This window comes from Liolophura sinensis, chromosome 1, assembly GCF_032854445.1.
Source record: "Liolophura sinensis isolate JHLJ2023 chromosome 1, CUHK_Ljap_v2, whole genome shotgun sequence".
Lineage (NCBI taxonomy): Eukaryota > Metazoa > Mollusca > Polyplacophora > Chitonida > Chitonidae > Liolophura > Liolophura sinensis.
Window position 1 is genome coordinate 40,614,945 of NC_088295.1, and position 23,737 is coordinate 40,638,681.

The 23,737-nt window shown below is 38.0% G+C and overlaps 2 protein-coding genes across 2 annotated transcripts; one reads left to right on the forward strand and one right to left on the reverse strand.

Moving 5' to 3' along the window:
- Positions 1–840: 840 nt before the first annotated feature.
- Positions 841–2,016, forward strand: LOC135482249 (rhodopsin-like). The gene has a single exon (XM_064762136.1). It carries the CDS (start codon positions 841–843, stop codon positions 2,014–2,016), a length of 1,176 nt encoding a protein of 391 aa, XP_064618206.1.
- A 2,064-nt stretch (positions 2,017–4,080) lies between these two features.
- LOC135468158 (exocyst complex component 7-like) lies at positions 4,081–23,708 on the reverse strand. The gene is made up of 22 exons (XM_064746249.1): positions 23,553–23,708; positions 22,579–22,744; positions 22,284–22,368; positions 21,864–21,972; positions 20,053–20,170; positions 19,660–19,837; positions 18,886–18,955; positions 18,366–18,424; positions 18,061–18,110; positions 17,222–17,334; positions 16,788–16,892; positions 16,247–16,366; positions 15,080–15,139; positions 14,544–14,582; positions 12,740–12,802; positions 10,150–10,216; positions 9,542–9,610; positions 8,259–8,379; positions 7,658–7,753; positions 7,033–7,120; positions 6,615–6,656; positions 4,081–6,157 (listed from the first exon to the last, which is right to left on the reverse strand). The coding sequence occupies exons 1-22, from the start codon at positions 23,610–23,612 to the stop codon at positions 5,921–5,923; spliced, it is 2,115 nt and encodes a 704-aa protein (XP_064602319.1). The 5' UTR covers positions 23,613–23,708; the 3' UTR covers positions 4,081–5,920.
- Between the last annotated feature and the right edge of the window lie 29 nt (positions 23,709–23,737).

Here is a 23,737-nt window from a genome sequence, read left to right on the forward strand (position 1 = left end):
GCCATTTTCTTGATGAGTGGCTGACATATAGGCCTAAGTTGTACGATTCATAGAATTTTCGATTCCGTGGACAGAACTTGATCACGGTATGAAATCAGATGTCTTTCATTCCATACATACGAACAGAGTTTTAACCTAAACTCTTTCCAAATGCTTTTTTGAAAAAATCTACCGATATAGTTGTGGACACTTGTAGTTCAACATGCATTTTCAGTTTATTTCTGTAGCCTAGAACCAGACCATAAGAAGATATGAAAAATATACTGATTCCTCAAAATTCATAAATAACCATAACATGAGCGCCAAGGGGGTCATGTTCCTTTTGCCAAGTAAAGAAATAAAATACACGGTGCGCAGCGACATTTAAACCACAAAAACTTGGATGTATGTAGAATTAATGCAAAGGAAACAATTATACGCCTTCCTTCAACGGTTATAGTTTTGAATAGCCCAGTGCGACATTAACGTATTTCTAACATGCTATAAAATAGCTATAACAGTTGCTTGACATTCTAATGGTTACATAAGATGAACAGCATTGCTTTGACAACACCATATTTAGTTCCTTGATTGCATACATCACAACCAATTAACACAATGCTGTAACATGAACACAATGCTGTAACACCGTAACAGGTAATCAGTTCATTTTCACAAGGACATATACATGTAGTATGACATGGCTGCACAAAGTTAACTATGTAAGCATAGGAACTCAGGCGCCAGCGAAGTCATTCAAATTTTTCTACACCTTATTACGCTCTGTAATGTTATCAGTAATGGGGACAGAAGTTTAACAGGATTACAGCATTTGTCTTTGCAGATTGTGATCACACAAGCATGGCCAACGCCACTTTCCAGTTCAACAACTGTTCCGAGATAGTCGACCTCGATCATCCTGACAACAGCAACAACGACCAACTTCCTCTGGATGTACTCCAAGCTAAAATAAACTGTCAGATTGACGCTTTTAATCTGAGAATATTGCCGTTTACTACTCTAGTACAGGGTCTCTTGTATTACGGCACAACCGTCATCGTCTGTGTTGGGTTATTTTTTAACGCTGTGTCGTTCGTGGTGTTGACGAGAAAGAGAATGAGGAAATCCTCCGTCAACATGTTCCTCACGGCTTTGACCATCTCTGATTCTCTGTCGCTCACCATGAACTTCATGATAGGGGTGATCCGAGCACAGAACTTTTCGGCGAACCAGAGTTTCATGGACAACCAATCTCTGTGTAAGCTTCACGGAGTGTTTGTGGTTGTTTTCAACCTTTTGTCCGTGTGGACCATCGTGTCCTTCACCATCGCGCGCTTTCTCATCGTCAAATATCCTCATAAAGCTAATAATTTCACAGAGAAGAGGACGCTGATCATCATCGCTTCTGTCTGGTTAGCCGTTATCATGTTCTCCTGTCATAAAATCTTCATCACCGGCTTCGAAGGAGATTCAGTGTTCGGATACAAAGGTTGCCAGACGGATCGGGCTCGTGTACCAGACATTGGCAAGTTCTACGTGGCTTTCAACACCTGGCTGCCATCCCTTTTGATCCTGACTTTAAATGTTTTCATAATACGGATGATCAGAAAGCAAAATTCACGAAGGCAAGCAATGCTTGGGTCTAAAAATCCCACAACCACCAGTCTGGATGTGAAGGCCACGAAACTGTTGCTGACTGTGTCCTTCACCTACCTCGTCTTGAGATCTCCTTTGGGTATCATTCAAACCTTAGAATTATTCCTATACCAGGTTGTTCACGCCGCGCCAATAACCAGTCCGCTTTACGTCTTTAACTGCACGATGAAGATCAAATTGAAGTGGATTCGAGCATTTTTCTTCTTCTTTTACCAACTTAACTTCGCTGTGAACTTTTTCCTGAACGCTTTCACGTCATCGGGCACGATGTTTCAGAGGACATTGTGGGATCTTATGGGTGGAAAGGCTAAGAAATCACGCGACACTCCCTGTGCTGTGCAGGTGCCGGTAACTGTGGCGTCAAATACATGTAGAATCTAAAGACGGCTTCAATTACTGAGAACTGGTACCATGATGATCACGTAGATTTCTAAAATTACACAAGACTACAGTTCCACGGGAGTCAGTGTTGAACTAAGCGTTAGCCTTTAAAAAATATCGATATCCAGACAATCTGATGTCATTTTTCATATTGTAGAACATATATTTCGATTCAGTAAACAGTGTTTTGACCGAATCAAAAATGTTAACCGTTTTAATACACGGCAGTGTACAAGTAGACGACCAAAATATCAAATAACTGAATAATGACTGGTACATGGTGTCAATGCTTTCTTTTGCATAATGGACTCTGTATTCGTTTCAATGGGACCAGGACGTAGTCTGTTCAGGTTATCGGAATGTAAATTATCAGAAAGCAAACCTTGCATCTACTCCCTTTAGCCCGAACGATGGACAGTAGTTTATCGCTCTGCATTCCTTTTGTATGAGACAAGGAAGGCTGGTATAAAGATTGTGAATGTGACATGACGGACAGAGCTTCTAATATCTCTTCCTAACATCCGAGAACATAGGCATATGACTACAGGTTACAAATATAAATTTTCACTAAGTTGTTCAGTCATATATGAGTTGAGGAAACCCTGTATATAGGCTTTGAATGTAATGTCTCATGTTGTTTTCATCAGCCACGTGAAGCAAAGTTGCGACTTGCTTGTCAGGAAAGGTTTCTCTTATCTAGGGTTGAAGAGGCTACAAATGGAAACTGGCAGCTTTAATTGCTTTTGTTTTGATCGTCCGGAGGACCTGAATGACTCAGGGCATGTCTCAAATCTGTTTCAGTATCAATGATAACGATGTAAACGTTGTAGTTATTCTGTTCGTGTGTATATTGTCGTGACCAGTGTTTCAAATATACATTTATTTCATCAGTTGTTAAGAATGTATAGATATTTTTGGTTTTGGATTTATCCATTTGGTCGTGTTTTATTATGTTGTCTGAATGGCGTTATTAGAGTACATTAAAATAATATGATGTAAACTTTTAATATAATAATTTAGCGAATGATTGTACGTAAGCCTGCTTGTTGGATGAAAAATAAAAATGATTTTCAAATAGTATTTTGATAATCATTCGCTATGTAAGCAAGTGTTTGATGAATCATGTTCACTATCGTGCTTGCCAAATAGCCTAAATTTAATGAGTTATGCTTCTGAGTTACGCTCTTGCTCTATACCAGAGATGTGCACATTCGATAATAAAAATAAAATTTTTGAAGTTACCGAGAACAGCTCAAATTATTGCCCTTCAGTAGGCCTAATTATCAGACTCGTACCAGTACGACTCATGATGTTAAAATTATCTCACCAAGGCTGAAAACCTTACATTTCTAGCCGTATTATCAACTTTAGGGATGTTATCACTGTATCGATTTTGGACGGTAAGATATTTATTGAAACGCAATTATTTTGCCTATTCTCAGATAAAAGCAAAATTAGATTGGATCCATTTTAAATCAAAATTTTCATTTCTAGGGTAAATATGCTCTTGGGCAAGATGAATTTGAACTAAGCTTGCCTGCATGATACATAAGGGACCTGTTTCTCAAAACACTTTTGGATCGAAGTCTAAAATTGTAATCTTTATTACAAAACAAAATATATGAAGCTGGATACTTAGGCTTGGCTCAGATTCTACCACAAGCGCACAGAATCGAACATCAAAATGTTATCGTTTTGAACTGATACCTATATATATTTTAAGAGTTTAATTTGGGTCACAGTTTTATTTATCTATTTGATTGGTGTTTTACGCCGTACTAAGGAATGTGAATGTGAAAGAATACGACGGAGACCAGCATTATGGTGGGAGGAAACCGAACAGAGCCCGGGGAAATCCTCGACCTTACGCATGTTGGTGACAGACCTTCCAACGTGCGGTCGGTGAGGCAACTAGCATGAGCTGGACTTGAACTCACAGCGACAACATTGATCGTTGACAACACGTATCCATCCAACAGACTAGCTGCATATTAAACTGACGAGGCCAGATTTCAACGGTTGTGTGACAAGGCGAACTAGGACACCGTCTTCGTAGCACTGGTTTTATTCTATATGATGCAAGTCTTCAGTACTATAAGGTTTTGCGCACCTTTATGATATATAGACGAATGGTGGGCTATAGACAATCCGTTCTCTGATTCCAACAAACATGTGTGCATGTTATCCATTGCTAATCTACCAATATAACAAATGTCTGGTCGACGAAGAAGCATTTTCGACGCATCGTCGAATTCTTCAAACGTCAATAGTTTACTTTTCATTCGTCGGCAAGCGGCTATTTGGGGCGTCATTTGTATTAACTATGTGGTAAAAAAAACAAACGTACCAGTATTGTTCAAACCAAACATCGCTGTCCAAATACCTGACTTACGGGAGCATTACATGCATAGGCCTAAATACTTGCTTTATTGGAGTTTTACATCGTACACAAGAATATTTCACTTATACGATTGCGACCAGCATTATAGCAGGAGTAAACCAGAGCAGAGTCCGGGTGAAAGTCATGACCCTTCGCAAAACACCTCCTTAAACGTTCTAATTCATTCACTTGTTTCTTGCTTTAAAAGATACAGCGAAGACGTGTTTGGAGAAAACGAAAGTTGTCCCAGGTACCTGCAAACCTCCTGATCATAACCTTAGTCTAACAATACACAACAGACATGAATTCCACATTACACATATGCAGCTTTATGACTGTACAGGAGTTATAGTATACATATGCTATTCAGAGGCTATGAAACAAGTTATTCATGGTTCAAAGCTACAGCATACCAAATATACTTGGTACCAAGACTTTAACATTGTAGGTCAATCACATAACATTTTCTGGTCCATGGGCATGCATAAAATAACTGACGACAAAACAAATCAACGGCGTGTGAAATACTAGGGTGTCGAAGCAAAATAACAAAACAGCGTTGTGTTTGTTTTGACAAGTGCATGCTTTAGACGAACAACTGTTTTAAACTAGTCAGCAATTGTTTCATGTCACAATAAAATGGATCACATAGACCATGATATTGCCAAAGTTGTGTTAAGTCACAATCACTCAATCCAGCTGGTCACATGCACCTGTTAACATTCCTCTGAATCCACGGGAAATATTTTGCTACGCCATACTCATAGCTGCTGAACATCAGGTCAAAGACCCCGACATTCATGTAAGTATCAGCTAATAGCTTGCAAAGCACATTAATGCCCTCCACGAAGCTCTAGCTGTCGTAACAACTGCCATGCACTATTTTGTTGGGAGAATGGATTGTGGGTCATGATTATGGGGTGTACAAATATTTCTCAACGTACTAATCAGTGTACACAGACAAGCTGATGAAATACTAGGGTGAACTGGTAAAGTTAAAGACCTGTAAGGAACACATGGCCCTCACAGACGTTACGCTCATGTTAATGCAGGGACCAAGTGATCCAAATGTTAACATTTGCAATACCTGTACTTGCTGAACAATGACGAATGGTTTTGGCATTATAGAGCTCATCCTCCTCAAAGCACAGTTTATATATTTATTGCTAGTCACAGAGAAACACTGAATGTACTAGCACTGGAATACGGTTATAAGGAATACAGCCTCTGGTCAGGCGCATGCCAGTTGCCATTCCCAACTGTTAGTCTTCTCAGACTTTGATAAATCCAATTTTCCTATGCCTTACTAATTCTCAATCATAAGGACAGTTTTGAAACATTTTTCTATGCACTATCCAGAATAAGTCAATAAAATTACATTATGTTACACTTAAAACCCAATGATGGCTGTTGTTCGACATGCTTATCAGTTCTAGCTGGTAAAAAATGCACAAAACTAAAATAAAAGCAATAACGATGTGCTTCCTTAACGGTCGCCAATGCAGGGAGAAGTGTGACGACAACCTAAGCAGTGGCATCAAAGAAAGTGTCGAGAAGTCTGGATACTTGATCTACTGTGTACTTGACATATTTATCTGGATTTTTGGTAAAGTTCACCGCCGTGTATTTGTCTCTGAACATCTTGTACTTGGGGGTGATATAGTCTTTATTGTCTCTTATCAATGTCTGGCGAAGGTCAGAGTCCGGGATCGCGTAACTCTTCTGGATTCGACAAATGTCCTCGAGTTCTTTATTAAATCCCTATAATAAAATAAAAAAATAATGTCATAGAAGGACTTACAACTGTTTTGATACATGCTACTAAAAAACAGGTATGAAACAGGAATTTCTAACATAGTGTTCCAGGTGCAGCTCATGTTGGCTTCATCTCAGGTTGCATGAGGAAGGTCTGCAACCAACCCCTGGATAGTCACAGGTTTCCACTGGCTCTGCCCAGTTTCTTCCCACCATAAATGTTGGACTGCATCGTATAAGCGCAAAGTATGCAATACTATCACAATAGCACAGGAAATTAAATATTTACTAAAAAAATGTCACTGATTTGAGCAAGTCTATGAAAATCAATCATTTATAAATAATTAGCCATGACTATTCCATTTACCAAAGCTAGGAGTTTTTGAGTAAACAATATCAACAGTTCAATAGATCAAGTCTTTCAACAAAACAAAAGCAAAGTGAAAACATCAAAACCACTTACTGTAAACTTATCTTTGATATTTTGTTTGTCCTTGTCTTTCAGCTGAAACATAATTAATTGATAATGGTATCATAAATTCTGTAAAGTACACACAAGAAATACGCAAAAGTGGAGATTTTGACCTGCAGATCAAGACTGTCTTGTTTTAATAAAACAGAAGTATCAGCTCAGTCCACCTTTACAAAACTGCATCGATGGTAAAAAATCATTCTGAACAGTTCTGGTACAAGGACAACTGGTCAAATTGAAAATGAAATGCCTTCCCTTCTCTTGACTCCTCAGCAAAACCCATTCTTAATCTACATGTAGCTTTTGACAGCGACAAAGTATAATATAATCATCCTTATTACGAACTAAGCTTAATATAATGTCCTGAGCAAGAAACAGTTTAGCTTCTTTTACAGTTCTCCTAATTCACCTTGAGATTAGCAACATCAGGTGAGCTGGTCCTCTGCACAGAGATGGGTTTGTGCACCTCCAGGATATAGTGTAACACTCTACTCCAGCTGAAACAGAAAGTGAAAGTAAAGCACTGAATATACATAATCACTGCGTGATGATGCTATTGCAGGTATAGCAAGATATGTACCTATTAATATTAGGATACATGTAATGGAAAGCATGATAGTTCTGCAGCCATCCCTTTAAATGTATTTATTCATTGGATTAGTGTTTTAAGCTGTACTCAAGGATATTTCACAACGGCAACCAGTATTATGGTGGGAGGAAATCCAACAGAAACCCATAACCATCTGCAGGTTGCTGCTATCCCCTTAAAAAGCAAAATATCACTGCTAAACAGATATGTCCCGCTAAAAAGCTGTTATGTCTCTTGCAAACAGTCGCAGATTTGCTACCCTTTGTAGAGGACCAGATTGCACACTAGATTGCAGTATATACAGTCGTGGGTAAAATTATCAATAAATGGTGTATTGGTGTATACCCAATGGCCTGTAACCTTCATGTAACCCACACAATGATTTCAGCAGAAATCAGTGGAAGACAAACTCAAAAAATCTCACAAAAATGTCAAAATATCTCACCTTTCTGAGTATAACTTCTTGTTCTCAAGAATTTTGTCATTAAAGGCTTGTTCCACCTGGTTGTCAGCTATGTGTACAAGTTCCAAAAGACCACTCCTACAAACACAACAGAAAATAATACACTAATTGATCTATCACATTACAATCAAACCACTGCTGATAATTGTAAATCAATGCTTACATTTTGCATGTTAACTATTTGTGTTAGAATTTCAAATAACTACTGTTTTATTTCTGTACCGCTCAAAAGTCTTAATCGTCATACAGAATACAATAGCATGCTCATGGGGTCAAGCTAGCAAGTACTTGGGCCTGGAGGAAAAGATTAAAACTTAACACAGGGCAATTCACTCAATCTGGCATCTTGTGTTACTCAAAATACATGAGAAGCATTATACTCCACATCATTATTGAAGGGAACATGTGCACAGATGTCACATAAATACTGATATCAAATATATACATATATATCATAAAAGAAGGCCCTACCGACTATTAAGTGTACAATAAACTGACACAGTCTGTCACACAAAACATTACGTAATCTAGACATGTAACCACTACTGGGGTTCTTGTTTTCAAACCTATTCTAAAGACCTACCTTTTCAGTGACTTCAGCATATAGTTATAGTTGTTCAGCATAAAAATGGCTCGTAGTGTGGCATCACCATAGGTCTCTGCCTTATTGGTCAAGTTCAGGCCCAGAGATGACAAAACCTTCACTGTGAAGAAAAAAACAAGTCCAGATCCAATGTAACTGATGTAGCTGATGTGACCAGCAGCTCTATCACAGGACAATGATGCAGTTATTGATGTCGTAAGGGATCTCTTATTCTTGATTGTGGGGTGCATTTTTGAAACGTGCATGCATCAAATCTTGGATTTCACACAGACTGACAAATGTTTGATTCCATGATAGTTCTTCATGATCACAGTACAGATGGTTGGTACTCTTCTGAGGGATTATGTACAAGAGCTATCCATCTGATAGTACATGTACCTACCTTATAAAATTCCCAACAGATTCATCCACATGATTAAATGCCATTCATATGTGTTTTCGGAGCCTGAACTCTGTGCTTAGCCAGTTTTTCTTTGAAACATGTAAAATGGCCTCATCTTATTTATCTATTTGATTGGTGTTTTACGCCGTACTCAAGAATATTTCACTTATACAATGATGGCCAGCATTATGGTGGGAGGAAACTGGGCAGAGCCTGGGGAAAACCCATGACCATCAGCAGGTTGCTGAAAGACCTTCCTGCGTAAGGCTGGAGAGGAAGCCAGCATGAGCTGGACTTGAACTCATACAACCGCATTGGTGAGAGGTTCCTGGGTCATTACACTGTGCTAGCGTGCTAACCAAATGAGCCACGGAGGCCCACACCATGGCCTCATCTGATTGATTATTTATTAAAATGTGCTCTATTTCCCTATAATCAGTTTAACAGTTGGTAAGCCTGATTACATAGAAGGCAGTCTGGGGAAACCATTTACACATCACTAAGTACCTGCTAAGCCAGCTGCAGCTAATTTGCAACACTGCTGGTCTTGACCAAGGCTGATAAACCTACACAATATAAATGGTTGGGCTTTACCCATTATGACTCATTTTGCCTGACTCACAGACTCATTTTGCCTGACTCACAGACTCAGAAACATTGAACTCCAGATTACTGTCCACAATATCTCAATCCTGTGAGGGGCCTCCGTGGCTCAGTCGGTTAGCGCGCTAGCACAGCATAGTGACCCAGAAGCCTCTCACCAATGCACCCACCATAATGCTGGCTGCCATCGTATAAGTGAAATATTCTTCAGTACGGCATAAAACACCAAATAAAAAAAAAAAAAGAAAAAAAAAAAAACCAATCCTGTGTAACTTACTGACATAATCTGCTATCTTTTTCTTAGCTTTCTCAGGATCAGCGCCCATGGATGTACCAGCAGGATCGTCTGAATAGAAAGAATGCTTGATTTAAAAAAAAAGTTTTTTTCATTACGGGTTACATTAATATCAAAAGTCAAACACTGAAAAAATCAGTAATTCTCATTTCTACCTCTGACCCATGATGGTTTCCCTTTCCACTTGCATGCTTCTTAAACGACAATTTCCTTTGTGTTTCGAGTATTAAGGACAATATACTCTTATGAAAGTTAGGTGTTTCACAAAAAAAATATTTAAAATATTTACTCTTAACAACATGTAGTTGACATTAGGAATTGACCTAATGTTTGTTTATATGTTTATTTATTTTGTTTATGTACATATTTCTTCAGCCTTTATCTTCCTTTACTGACAGATTCACTATACTATGATTTATTTTTTTTTTGTTTGATGTTTAAAGCGCTCAAGAATGTTTCACTTATATGAGCAGTTTATGAGTGGCAGAAAACCGAGTGCCTGAAGTAAATCAACCACCTTTGTCAGGTAGTTGACTAACAGTGCTAGAAGTGCATCCATCTGACACAATATTATCGCTGTAATCTCTTACCATGCCTAAGTAACATAACACCTGCAGCATCAGCATATTCCAGCAGCTGCTCCAAGAAAATCATCACCTGAAACATGGTCAGTTACTTCATATTTATTTATTTACTTGATTAATGCTCTGCATAATGTTCAATAATGTTTCAATTCTATGTTGGTGAGAAGGTTCACACCTTTCATGAAGCCATTGCCCCTTTTCAAATTCATGACACACTTCCAGATATACATGTGAGGTGACCAAAATCTAAGCTGATCAAACCATTCAAACATCACAACATTGGAACACACAGCTTTATTGGTCATAAGATCTATAAAGACAAATCTTGGTTGGAGGAGTAGCCCATGGTAAACCATCAGCCTTGGCCTAAAATCAGATTTAGGTAACATGAAATAAATTTAATTAATAGAGCCATATTTTCCAGGAGTAAATCATGACAGAATTGAACACCTGAGCAATCACCATAAAGCATGGTGACCTTCAAACTAACTTGACTCAAAACAGGGTGAGAGATTGCTGAACTGCAGAGAGACCAATAACAGACACATTAAATTCCACTTACATGATTGGTGAGCTCATGTACAGTGTCATCTTTGTCCAGAGATGTGACAATAACAGACAGATTAAATCCCACTTACATGATTGGTGAGCTCATGTACAGTGTCATCTTTGTCCAGAGATGTGACAATAGCAGACAGATTAAATCCCACTTACATGATTGGTGAGCTCATATACAGTGTCATCTTTGTCCAGAGATGTGACAATAGCAGACAGATTAAATCCCACTTACATGATTGGTGAGCTCATGTACAGTGTCATCTTTGTCCAGAGATGTGACAATAACAGACTGATTAAAATCCACTTACACGATTGGTGACCTCATGTACAGTGTCATCTTTGTCCAGAGATGTGACAATAGCAGACAGATTAAATCCCACTTACATGATTGGTGAGCTCAAGTACAGTTCCATCTTTGTCCAGAGATGTGACAATAACAGACAGATTAAATCCCACTTACACGACTGGTGAGCTCATGTACAGTGTCATCTTTGTCCAGAGATGTGACAATAGCAGCAGACACATTAACTTCCACTTACATGATTGGTGAGCTCATGTACAGTGTCATCTTTGTCCAGAGATGTGACAATAGCAGACAGATTAAATCCCACTTACATGATTGGTGAGCTCATGTACAGTGTCATCTTTGTCCAGAGATGTGACAATAACAGACTGATTAAAATCCACTTACACGATTGGTGACCTCATGTACAGTGTCATCTTTGTCCAGAGATGTGACAATAGCAGACAGATTAAATCCCACTTACATGATTGGTGAGCTCAAGTACAGTTTCATCTTTGTCCACAGATGTGACAATAACAGACAGATTAAATCCCACTTACATGATTGGTGAGCTCATGTACAGTGTCATCTTTGTCCAGAGATGTGACAATAGCAGACAGATTAAATCCCACTTACATGATTGGTGAGCTCATATACAGTGTCATCTTTGTCCACAGATGTGACAATAACAGACAGATTAAATCCCACTTACATGATTGGTGAGCTCATGTACAGTGTCATCTTTGTCCAGGGATGTGACAATAACAGACTGATTAAATCCCACTTACATGATTGGTGAGCTCATGTACAGTTCCATCTTTGTGACAATAATAGACACATTAAATCCCACTTACATGATTGGTGAGCTCATGTACAGTGTCATCTTTGTCCAGAGATGTGACAATAACAGACTGATTAAATCCCACTTACATGATTGGTGAGCTCATATACAGTGTCATCTTTGTCCAGGGATGTGACAATAACAGACTGATTAAATCTCACTTACATGATTGGTGAGCTCATATACAGTTTCATCTTTGTCCAGGGATGTGACAATAACAGACTGATTAAATCTCACTTACATGATTGGTGAGCTCATGTACAGTTCCATCTTTGTGACAATAATAGACACATTAAATCCCACTTACATGATTGGTGAGCTCATGTACAGTGTCATCTTTGTCCAGAGATGTGACAATAACAGACAGATTAAATCCCACTTACATGATTGGTGAGCTCATATACAGTGTCATCTTTGTCCAGGGATATGACAATAACAGACAGATTAAATCCCACTTACATGATTGGTGAGCTCAAGTACAGTTCCATCTTTGTCCAAGGATGTGACAATAACAGACTTATTAAATCCCACTTACACGATTGGTGACCTCATATACAGTTTCATCTTTGTCCAGGGATATGACAATAACAGACAGATTAAATCCCACTTACATGATTGGTGAGCTCAAGTACAGTTCCATCTTTGTTCAGAGATGTGACAATAACAGACAGATTAAATCCCACTTACATTATTGGTGAACTCATATACAGTTTCATTTTTGTCCAAGGATGTTACAATAACAGACTGATTAAATACCATTTACATGATTGGTGAGCTCATGTACACTTTCATCTTTGTCCAGAGATGTGACAATAACAGACAGATTAAATCTCACTTACATGATTGGTGAGCTCATGTACAGTTCCATCTTTGTCAAAGATAAGACAATAACAGATAGATTAAATCCCACTTACATGATTGGTGAGCTCATGGACAGTTCCATCTTTAGGCATATTTGAGGCCCTCTCTGGATCTGCCTATTGTCAGGAATGAAACAAGAGAATCATTACACAGGTTAGTTACATTTCTGACAAGTAAATGATCTAAATAGTGCATCTAATAATAAATATGAACAATATGGTAATTTAAATACATTTTTTCCAGTTCAACTGCAACCTACATGTATTGCATATCTGTTCATGAATCAAACTCAGCTGCCTAGAATTTGACAGATATAAAATGGAACCATTTGTTATATGCAGATGCAGAGAGATAATGACTACAGTAATTTGAGTTGCAATACTAATATACTGCATTTCGCCTCAAATTTACCTCTTTTCAAGTGACACACCTTTCTTGATTCTGACTTATTACAGTAAATGATGTAAAGTTTCACCCATTGGTTACTGTCGTTTACTTTCGCACCGGGCTGAATTAGCGGCAAGATGATCGCCCATTTCATTATCCCACATGGCAGCTATTGTCCCTAATCTGCGCCATGTGGGGTGAAATCACTCACAGCAAAGTGTGCAGATCTCCCAAATAGCCATCTATAATCATACCCATGAATTAAATGGAAGAAAGTATCAAGTCAGGAGATGAGTATTACAAACCCATGGTCATAACAGTACAAACAGGCCTACAATGTACGCTGCAGGCCTCGAAACGGGGAACGATTGTTCAGTGACGTGACTTCCATGTGCTTTATGTGTCCCTAACAACAGGTAAGATTTTTTTGCCTTTCAGCGGCAAAGGGGGCCTCTGTGGCTCTGTCGGTTAGTGCGCTAGCGCAGGGTAATGACCCAGGAGTCTCTCACCAATGCGGTCGCTGTGAGTTCAAGTCCAGCTCATGCTGGCTTCCTCTCCGGTCATACATGGGAAGTTCTGATAGCAACCTGCGGAGGTCGTGGGTTTCCCCCGGGCTCTGCCCGGTTTCCTCCCACCATACCGCTAGCCGCCTTCGTATAAGTGAAATATTCTTCAGTACGGCATAAAACACCAATCAAATAAATAATTAAATAAATAAATAAATTCAGCGGCAAAAATCCCGCAAATGATAGGTATAACTGACACGTGGAGATTTCAAGCCTTCTGATTGTAAGTTGTTGCTTTAAACGCAGTTTGACATCACCGGTTGCTAGTTCGAAAGCAAGGATTTACAGGGTGCTATTAAACTTCTGTTATGGCTTTGTACTTGAAGAGCTGTGCATTTCATCGGATATTTGACATGCCACTCCACACGGGCAAATGTATTAAAAAGTCATGCTCAACCTCCAGAGAGTTTTCTCCCAAATTCCTGTTCATCATGAAATGGCAATCATAAAACAATGAAGGTGCACCTGTTGTGAAATAAGCCTCTATGTACTAAATTCATTATGATTAAAACTGAAGAAAACATGAGCTGCTGGTGGTGGAAGCCTAGACTGATTGCCCAATGAAGTGTGAGCTTGCAGGTTTATTACATTCGGGAACTTTCCATATAATCCACCCCTGAAGCTCTCCGGCGACGCCCATTCACCAAGAATCACAGTCAACGTAGTGAATCATGGGATACACTTTCCAAGTCTTAGAGCAAAACTTTAGGTTATTTACTGTAATCTAGCTTATACATGTAGGGCCACTTAAGCAGTTTTTGATATGTTTAAATAACTTCTTACCAAAAACAGTGCTTCATCTAAACTGACCTTTTAAGGCCTTTATGTTCTGATGAATGTTTACAGGCTAAACTTTAGATGAAATACAGAACTTTAGGAATTATTTTTCGAAATTCAGTCTTACCTTTATGCTGTCAACAAATGCATCTAATCCCTTGGCACCCTGCAAAGATGTGAAGATGTCTAATAATTATCAAGTTTTATTTTAATCAGTGAGCCCATGCAAGACTCATGACTTGGGGTAAAGTGATAAATACTTATTTTTCTGATTGTTGTTTTGAAATGAGAGATACTGAACAATTGTAATGATATATGATCAATGTCAGTTTTATAGGTAATGGAAAAACAAGTGGTCTTCCAAAATCCTGAGTCAAACAGCCAAAAGAGTGGTATCAGCTGCTTACTGACAAAGGCCCTATGAACAATGAACCCCCATCTTGTGTGTATCAATCATTGAAAGACAAGTCCATCAATCTTAACAAGAATCCCATGAAATGGTAGTGCAGAGGGGAAGAACTTCAATTTATTCGTAGGTAGTATCTTTAATGAAGGTGCAAAAGTCTTTGGTTGTATTATAAGCTGTGGTTGGTAGTTACATGTATGCTAATTCAGCCAATTCAGCCCTTTGTCAAAGTGACCACATACGTGTGTAATACATACCGTTGTATCAAGAGAAGACAGTAAGGATGTTAACTTGGTCCTGGTGTTTGTGTTTAATCCCTGTAAACAGTGAGCAGATGGCAACAGTTGAAACTCACATGAATGCCCTATACCAAACACAAATTTCTTCCCAGACAGTAGAATACTGTACAAATACTCTAGAGATTATACAATATATATCTCATTAAAATACTTAAATAATTTTTATTAAGAAATATTTATGCATGGTTCCTAACCATTAAAAAATATTTTTCATGGATTTTTACATAATCTATGTGTTCCAGCACTTTCAAAGACTATTTAGTTTAAATACAAACCTCCACCTTGAGATTAACCGATACTACATGCTTTTTAGCAGCTTACTTACTGGGTCATTTACAACACTTTGCTACATTCTTATTACATTTAACAATACTCTGCTACATTCTTATTACATTTAACAATACTTTCAAGGACATAACTCAAAATAAACATTTTCTGCCAACAAAATTTGAGACGTTTGAAGGATTTCAGTCACCAGTTAGAGCCCTATTTACATGTATGGTTACCATGGAGATATATTAGTCTTTAAGGGTCAGTCAACAGAAGGAAACACAATGTGGTATTCTGTTTAAGAAATTACAAGCAAAGTCATTGGCTGTATCTTCCACATGTTATAATCATGGCAATGCAATGGGCCCGCTCTGAATTACCTCCCTTGTTACACAACATTAATAGCGAGATTAGTTTTTGAGGCGTGAAGCTACGAGAAGTGGGAACTCGTTTATTACAGCATGCACAAAGTAGTTTATGTCACAAAAGTCACAAATATTTTCTACACAACAGAATGTAAAAAATAAGCATGATATCAGTCTTTGAGAGTCGTAGAAATGTGGAGAGATCTCAAATGAAGTTGATGTTTCTCAGCTTAAAAGTAGAATATATAACATTTGACAGAGTTCACCAAAGCTGTCTAATGTATTTAGGGTCAAGAGTTTTGAATTATCTCTGAATGGATTAAGAAATGCATAGTTTATCCTGGACTTCCAAACAGGTTTACTTCGAATTAAAAGCTGTCTTAAAGCCTTCAAATAGCTTATGCCGCTTTAACTTTGATACTAGCCATTAGCCATCTCAACTCAAAGGAGGTAATTCTGGGCTGCTCCATTACATCTTTTAGGAACTTACCTCTAGAGTGAGATCAAAGTCTGACTTAATGCTTCTGATGTGACGGATAATGGGGAAGACATTCAGCACAGATGTGTACTCGTGACGACCCATGGCTTTCCGGACATTCACAGCAATCAGCTTAAACAAGACAAGGGTATGCTGTATGAGATTATCCGCAGAAGGAACACAGTAACTTAATGGAACACACCTCACAATACACAAGTTACAAAACTTGACAGAATAATGACACCTTCAACAGACGATTTGACTTTAATCCTTAACATAACGGACATGATGGATTCATTTGTCAATCTGACCACCACTGGTGGCAGAGGCTATCATGTCACAATGCTCCAGAAGTCAGGCCAAATTGTGTCAGCTAAGAACACACACTACAACACATACCACCTACTTGACCTATGTCAGACTCTATGGAGGCAATGACATCACTGGTGTTCTCAAGGCAATGTGAACGGAAGGAAACATCAGTGATCACATCCTCCTCCGGAACAAATCATACCTAGTGAGGAGAGAGCGAATGATGAACTACTATAGTTACCTCCCCTTCGCTAATGACCATCTCCATTGCCTGCTGTATGGTGTCATCTAATACTGTTCTCTGGTGTTTCTCAGGTATGATGTTTGTCATTAACTGAGCCTCACTCTGCAATCATACAGTATAACACTATGGTAACAAAATATTTACACATTTAGCTTTCTTATCAAAGTTTACATTTAGCAAAATGGCCAGACAGCGATGGGAGCCACTCACAAACTCGTCAGGAAAATACCTAATAAATAACTTTGGTATATTAGTGACCAACATTTTTATGTGTGACCAACAGATTTGTATATCATGCCCTTAAACAATGAGATTCCATGACAGTAGTCAGATTTATGGGATGCTGGAAATTAGACTGAATCATCTAGTAGATTTGGGCAAATACTCTGTATTGAGCAGTCTGTGTTAAGAATGAATGACTCCTGTGATACCTGTATTAGTTTGAGTAATGCTGTCAGCTGAGTGATGTAGAACTCCAGCTCTACATCTGACCACGTCTCTTCTCTCGTCGTCTCTAAACTCGCAGATATCTGACGTTTGTTACCTGAACAAATTCATGGCATACATGTAAATACATAAATATCTGATTTACTCAGTCTCAAAAATGGCTTTTGGTTTTATACCTTTCAATGTGGACATCTGGTACATTCATGAAACAAAAAAGGGTGATATATTAATTGACGGCAAAATGACAGACAGGAAATGTTCCCTTAACACTATTTGCATATTCCTAGCTCCTCTGAATATAATTTATGTTGCTTTATCAGGTGAACATGGAAATAAAATATCATTCTTGTACTCTGCCACATCTGACAAAAGTAAAGTTTTGTAAAAAAATGTTTGATATATTGAGAAAAATACTTTGAGAATTAACACAAGGAAACAGGTGGAAATGTTGACGGATCAGTTCAGAAATCTGGAAATGCTATGTGGTGATGCCAAAACGATAACAAAGCCACTCGTACCACCAAACATGCTAAAGAAGTGATTATGAAACAAGCTTGGTTTTCTTTGACATTTATTACAATTTTATTTATTTATTTAATTGATTGGTGTTTTACGCTGTCTTCAAGAATATTTCACTTATACGATGGCGGCCAGCATTTATGGTGGGGGGAAACCGGGCACAGCCCGGGGGAAACCCACGACCATACACAGGTTGCTTCCAGACATTCCCACGTAGGTCCGGAGAGGAGGCCAGCATGAGCTGCACTTGAACTCACAGCGGTTATAATTTTAGGGTTTAGCCCTAGTAGAGGGCTGTACTCACCAGCTTCAAATGGTGATTTTATCAATGCCTTGGAAGCCTTATTCATAAATCTGAAAGAAGAATTGCTGAATGAAAAGTTAATGTCTAAAAAACAATTCATAAAAATATTTCATTTCCAAATAGAATACTCTCCTAATTATATGGATTTCCAGTCATGTTGAGATTAAAGTAAAACATATAAAAAGGGAAAAAATTGAGACATTGAGATCAATCTACAAATTTTGACAAATAAATCTTAAACTACTGCATGGCCACAATATAATTTCATTCTTTGCTTAAAATGAATATTGGTAACTTTCACTCACAGTGTTCTCTTTATGCTCTTTCTTGTGGGTGTTTCCTTAGCTGTTCTGAGTTTCCCACTCTGAAAGGCACAAGGAAATAAATCATACAAAACATCACTGAAACAAATTCATTTATTATTTCATTGGTGTTTTATGCCATCCTCAAGAATGTTTCACTTATACAACGGCGGCCAGCATTAGGGTGGGGGGAAACTGGACAGAGCCCTGGGGAAACCCACGACCATCTGCAGGTTGCTGTCAGACCTTCCCACGTACTGACGCAGAGGAAGCCAGCATGAGTTGAACTTGAACTCACAGCGACCACACTGGTGAAAGGCTCCAGGGTCATTACGCGGCGCTGGTGTGCTGGCCGCCTCAATACACGCAAGTATACTTATGCATAGTTTTATTTATTTATTTATTTGACTGGTGTTTTACGCCGCAGGTTGCTGGCAGACCTGCATAGTTCTAAGTGACCTATTTGATGATGCCCACTTCAATTTTTAGAATTCTTTCCCTTTAATTAGAAAAGGTTACTTACTGTTGCTGGAGAACTTTGTATATGAAAGGAAGCACTGCCCAGGCTTGACGATTTCAAGTGATCTTTCAATCTGTCAAAATAAAAATCATTCAACAGACATCTATAAAAAGAGTACAAAAAAATTAACACTCAGTTTGAACGAATGAATGAATGAAACCTTTATTTAAAAGAGGGTAGCCCTATCACTGAACAATTTGCTCTTCCCAGAGGCCCTCTAAAACAATACATGAACATTAAATAAGTACAAACAGTACATACAATTCCATTTTTAAAACATGAAAACAGTCAATAATACATCACTACATATATAAGCTGAAATCTTAAACAAACAGACGTGTTCCAATTTATTGGCTGAAATAAGTCTGCTTGAAAGGAAAATGTATTTTAAAAAGACATATACTTTCCACAGTGAGCTTTATAACCATATTTCTATTTATTTAACTTTCCACTACTGTAAATTTTGATCAGTCAAGAAAGCTGAAGTTGAACTAGATCCATGTACTGAAAGAATGATTATGGCTTAAACCCACACCAGCTGTATTTAATCCAGATGTGAGTGAAATTCACTAAAAGAGATGCAAACATAAAAAGACCAAGAGGAAAACTGCATAAATAGCACACCCTTACTATGATAAATATATTTATTTGACTGGAGTTTACCCTGTACTCAAGAATATTTCACTTATATTACCGCGGCCAGCATTATGGTGGTAGGACACTGAGCAGAGCCCGGGGCAAACCTACAAACATCCACAGGTTGTTGACAAGGCTTACCCCTGAAGTGACTGTTGCAGAATGGAGGATCTTGATGCTGAGTAGACTTTAAGGAAGTCTGTAGTGTTGCCGTCGGTGACCAGCCATCTGGCCATCTCTCCCAGTTCTCCCATTTCCTTCTCAGGGAAGTGTTCTAGCACTGTGTTATCAGAGTCATGACTGCCCTGAGAAACAATATCTGCAGGAAAGACACAAGAAATAAATGGCAACACTTGACATGAAAATTTAGGCTTTTATGTATATTAAGATATACAGAGAGTATACAGTACAGAACATTTACAAACTCTCCCCAAACTTAACAACGACAACATAATCATAAAACAAGTCTTCTCAACCTTTAAACCAGGTTCAGGTATGACAGACTATTATTTCTTTAGGTAAAACCAAACCTACCATCATCTCCACCAAGCAGGTTCAATATTATCATTGGGCGAACAGGTCTTCCATGACGACTTAGAGTGGACTTGAACTCCTGCTGAATGTTGTCTTTTCCTTCATCAAACAGCAAACTCTGATGACAAAAGAACGGCACTGAAAATAAATTCTCAGAGACACAAGTCGCATTATTTAACTGCTTAGTTTTTCCTTCTTTCTCACACCATAACCAACTGTTTTATATCTCAAAAGTATACAAGTGGTGAATAAGGCAACCACTTCTACATAAAATGCTTCTAATCAATTTAACACTGGTTTCACAAGCTTAATGCAATGCATAAACCACATGTCTGTTGTCATACTTGTACATGTAAATTGCCAAAAAGTCAAAAGAACAACCTTTTCCGTATTGTTAATGCTTCTATCAACTATTGTTTCTTGTTTCATTTAAGACAAGATGATGTCACTAGAGCTTATCAACAGGTTACATGCGCAACAGCTGATATTTCCTCGACTATGTATATCATATCAGGCAACAGTGTAATCTTAGCACTCCTGACAATTCTAAGCTTTATGAATCTTACCACTATTGATACTCTATCTGTATCATATCTGGCAACAGTGTAATCTTACCACTCCTGACAATTTTACACTTTATGAATCTTACCACTGCTGATATTTTCTGGACTATGCATAACATAATTATATAAGATGAAAGTGCAATTTTACCACTCCTTACAATTCTGAACTGTATGTATCAGTGTAATCTTACAACTGCTAATATTTCCGAACATGTGTATCATATCGAGCACCATTGTAATCTTACCACCGATATTTTTGAATATGTTTATCATATCAGGCACCAGTGAAATCTTACCACTCTTGACATCTTCAGGCATGAGTATAACCTTACCATTGCTGATATTTCTGTACTACATTTATCACATCATGCAAACAGTGTAACCTTACCACTCCTGACATGCATGAGTATAATTTTACCACTGCTGATATTTCTGTACTACATTTATCACATCATGCAAACAGTGTAACCTTACCACTCCTGACATGCATGAGTATAATTTTACCACTGCTGATATTTCTGTACTACATTTATCACATCATGCAAACAGTGTAACCTTACCACTCCTGACATGCATGAGTATAATCTTACCACTACTGATATTTCTGTACTACATTTATCACATCATGCAAACAGTGTAACCTTACCACTCCTGACATGCATGAGTATAATCTTACCACTACTGATATTTCTGTACTACATTTATCACATCATGCAAACAGTGTAACCTTACCACTCCTGACATGCATGAGTATAATCTTACCACTACTGATATTTCTGTACTACGTTTACCACATCATGCAAACAGTGTAACCTTACCACTCCTGACATGCATGAGTATAATTTTACCACTGCTGATATTTCTGTACTACATTTATCACATCATGCAAACAGTGTAACCTTACCACTCCTGACATGCATGAGTATAATTTTACCACTACTGATATTTCTGTACTACATTTATCACATCATGCAAATAGTGTAACCTTACCACTCCTGACATGCATGAGTATAATTTTACCACTGCTGATATTTCTGTACTACATTTATCACATCATGCAAACAGTGTAACCTTACCACTCCAGACATGCATGAGTATAATCTTACCACTACTGATATTTCTGTACTACATTTATCACATCATGCAAACAGTGTAACCTTACCACTCCTGACATGCATGAGTATAATTTTACCACTGCTGATATTTCTGTACTACATTTATCACATCATGCAAACAGTGTAACCTTACCACTCCTGACAGTTCAGGGCTTCCAGGGCTGTTCTCTGTGAAGTAATTCTTGGCTTTGAGCAGCCTATTCATCAGCAATAGATACTTGTCTAAGCCACAAGTTGTGGGGCTGAAATATAACACAAACACACATGTTCATATGGCTTGTTTTTACATTCCTAAGCCTTTAACTATTACAAAGAGAGCTTAATCTTGCATTCAATCTAGCCAAAACCATTGTCTTGTTGGTTTGAAATGTCAAAAAAAAATCAGTCATTATGTCCAAGAGCATATTACACAAAAGTAACAATTGGACAAAGGCAGAGTAAAGAACCTATTGTACTTAATATCACAATTATCCCTCTGTATCATAAAAATGTAAAATGACATCTGAAAACAATAATTACATGTAGTTGATCTACAGAACATTTTTTGGCTTACCCATCCCTTATAGCATCTTCTACTTCTTTAGCCACATGGTAGTAACTCAGCACATTATCCAAGGCTCCCATGGTTTTCTCAATATCTATCATTGGTCAAGGTGAAATTTACATTTTCGTCCTATGAAAAAGTTGGCGCTGCATTTAATTTAATAGTTTTTCCGAGATGTACAAACTTAGAAACGGATGTCAAAAGCTAAAATCTGGAATTGAGGTCTGAATATTGCACCACAGAATGTGCATGTATTTTGTGACTTGGTCTCAGTAATTATGATGTTATTGATGGTAAAGGATACTTTCTTGTCTCCTCCTGAGATTGTCTGTCTCCTGGTAAAGAGGCACAATGTTATCATTTAGACGTTTAAGACGACTTTCAAAACTGGAGAGGATAGTCAGCATGTTCTGGGTGGTGTTACTACTCTTATATAGTGTGTCCTTCATAAGGTTCAGGTTAGTCACTTCCTGGAAACAAAGAAAGAATAGTTATTTACATGATATATGTGCCATGCAATAATGTCATAAGTGTCATTTTAACGTTTTGATTGCTATGTTGCCAGAGACAAAGATTATATACAGAACCACACTGCAATGAAAATGCATAGAACACCTCAGGTTCTGAGGTTGATTCCACAAAGCAATTTCTGACTTAACTCAAAATTTAAAACCTGTCCACAATGCTTAGTTTTCGGTACTGGGAGCTGAATTTGGGACATCTTTGTCTTAAAGATAATATTGATGAGGTGGACAATATTTTGATTCCTAAAGCCAGGAAATAAGCCTTGAGATCATATTTCAAATTTGGAATTTAGTCAGAAATGGCTTTGTGGAATCAACCCAAGATGCTTTTAACTCACAGGTAAACTGTGAAACCCAACAGTATAACATATGTTTATTTATTCTTTTTATTTTAACATGAGTCATGGTGCCTACTCAGCCCCAGCACCTCACCCCAGCCTACATGCCCCTGAATTACACAACAACAGTTGAATAAAGAATTCAATGTTTCAATTATTCTTTCATTCAGTTTTTTAAGTAGTTGTGACATTTTGTACACCACGCAGACTTTCTGGAAGAAGCCATATAAATCTATCCTCAATTCATGTTTTTCAGTTCCATCTTCAGGTTTACACAGCCATTAATAAAATATAAGAAATAGTTACGACAGCGCCAGGCACTCATATACACTGACAAGGCCATTGATCACGAAAAATGAGCCATGTATGATACCATTCCCTGCTAACACACTCAGTGGGAGGATCTAGAAAATTACCTTGTCTAGTTTGGCATCAATTTCAGCCTTCAACACAGCGATGTCAGCACTGTCGTCCATCACTGTGGATATTTTATACTACCAACAGGGAAAACGCTCCAAATGAATATTTCTTTTCATAAAAAGGATCACATTTTTGATGCTGTTTATGATCTGACGATGTCGCAAAAACGAAAGCTGACCCC

Bases quoted from the DNA above. Each gene is read 5' to 3' on its own strand.
- LOC135482249 (XM_064762136.1), top strand. From the start codon at position 841: ATGGCCAACGCCACTTTCCAGTTCAACAACTGTTCCGAGATAGTCGAC.
- LOC135468158 (XM_064746249.1), bottom strand. From the start codon at position 23,612: ATGGACGACAGTGCTGACATCGCTGTGTTGAAGGCTGAAATTGATGCC. The intron at 18,111-18,365 runs GTGAGTGAAAGT...TTCTTCTTTCAG, and splicing joins AAGAGCATAAAGAGAACACT to ATTTATGAATAAGGCTTCCA. The intron at 12,803-14,543 runs GTAAGACTGAAT...TCCTGACAATAG, and splicing joins CATTTGTTGACAGCATAAAG to GCAGATCCAGAGAGGGCCTC.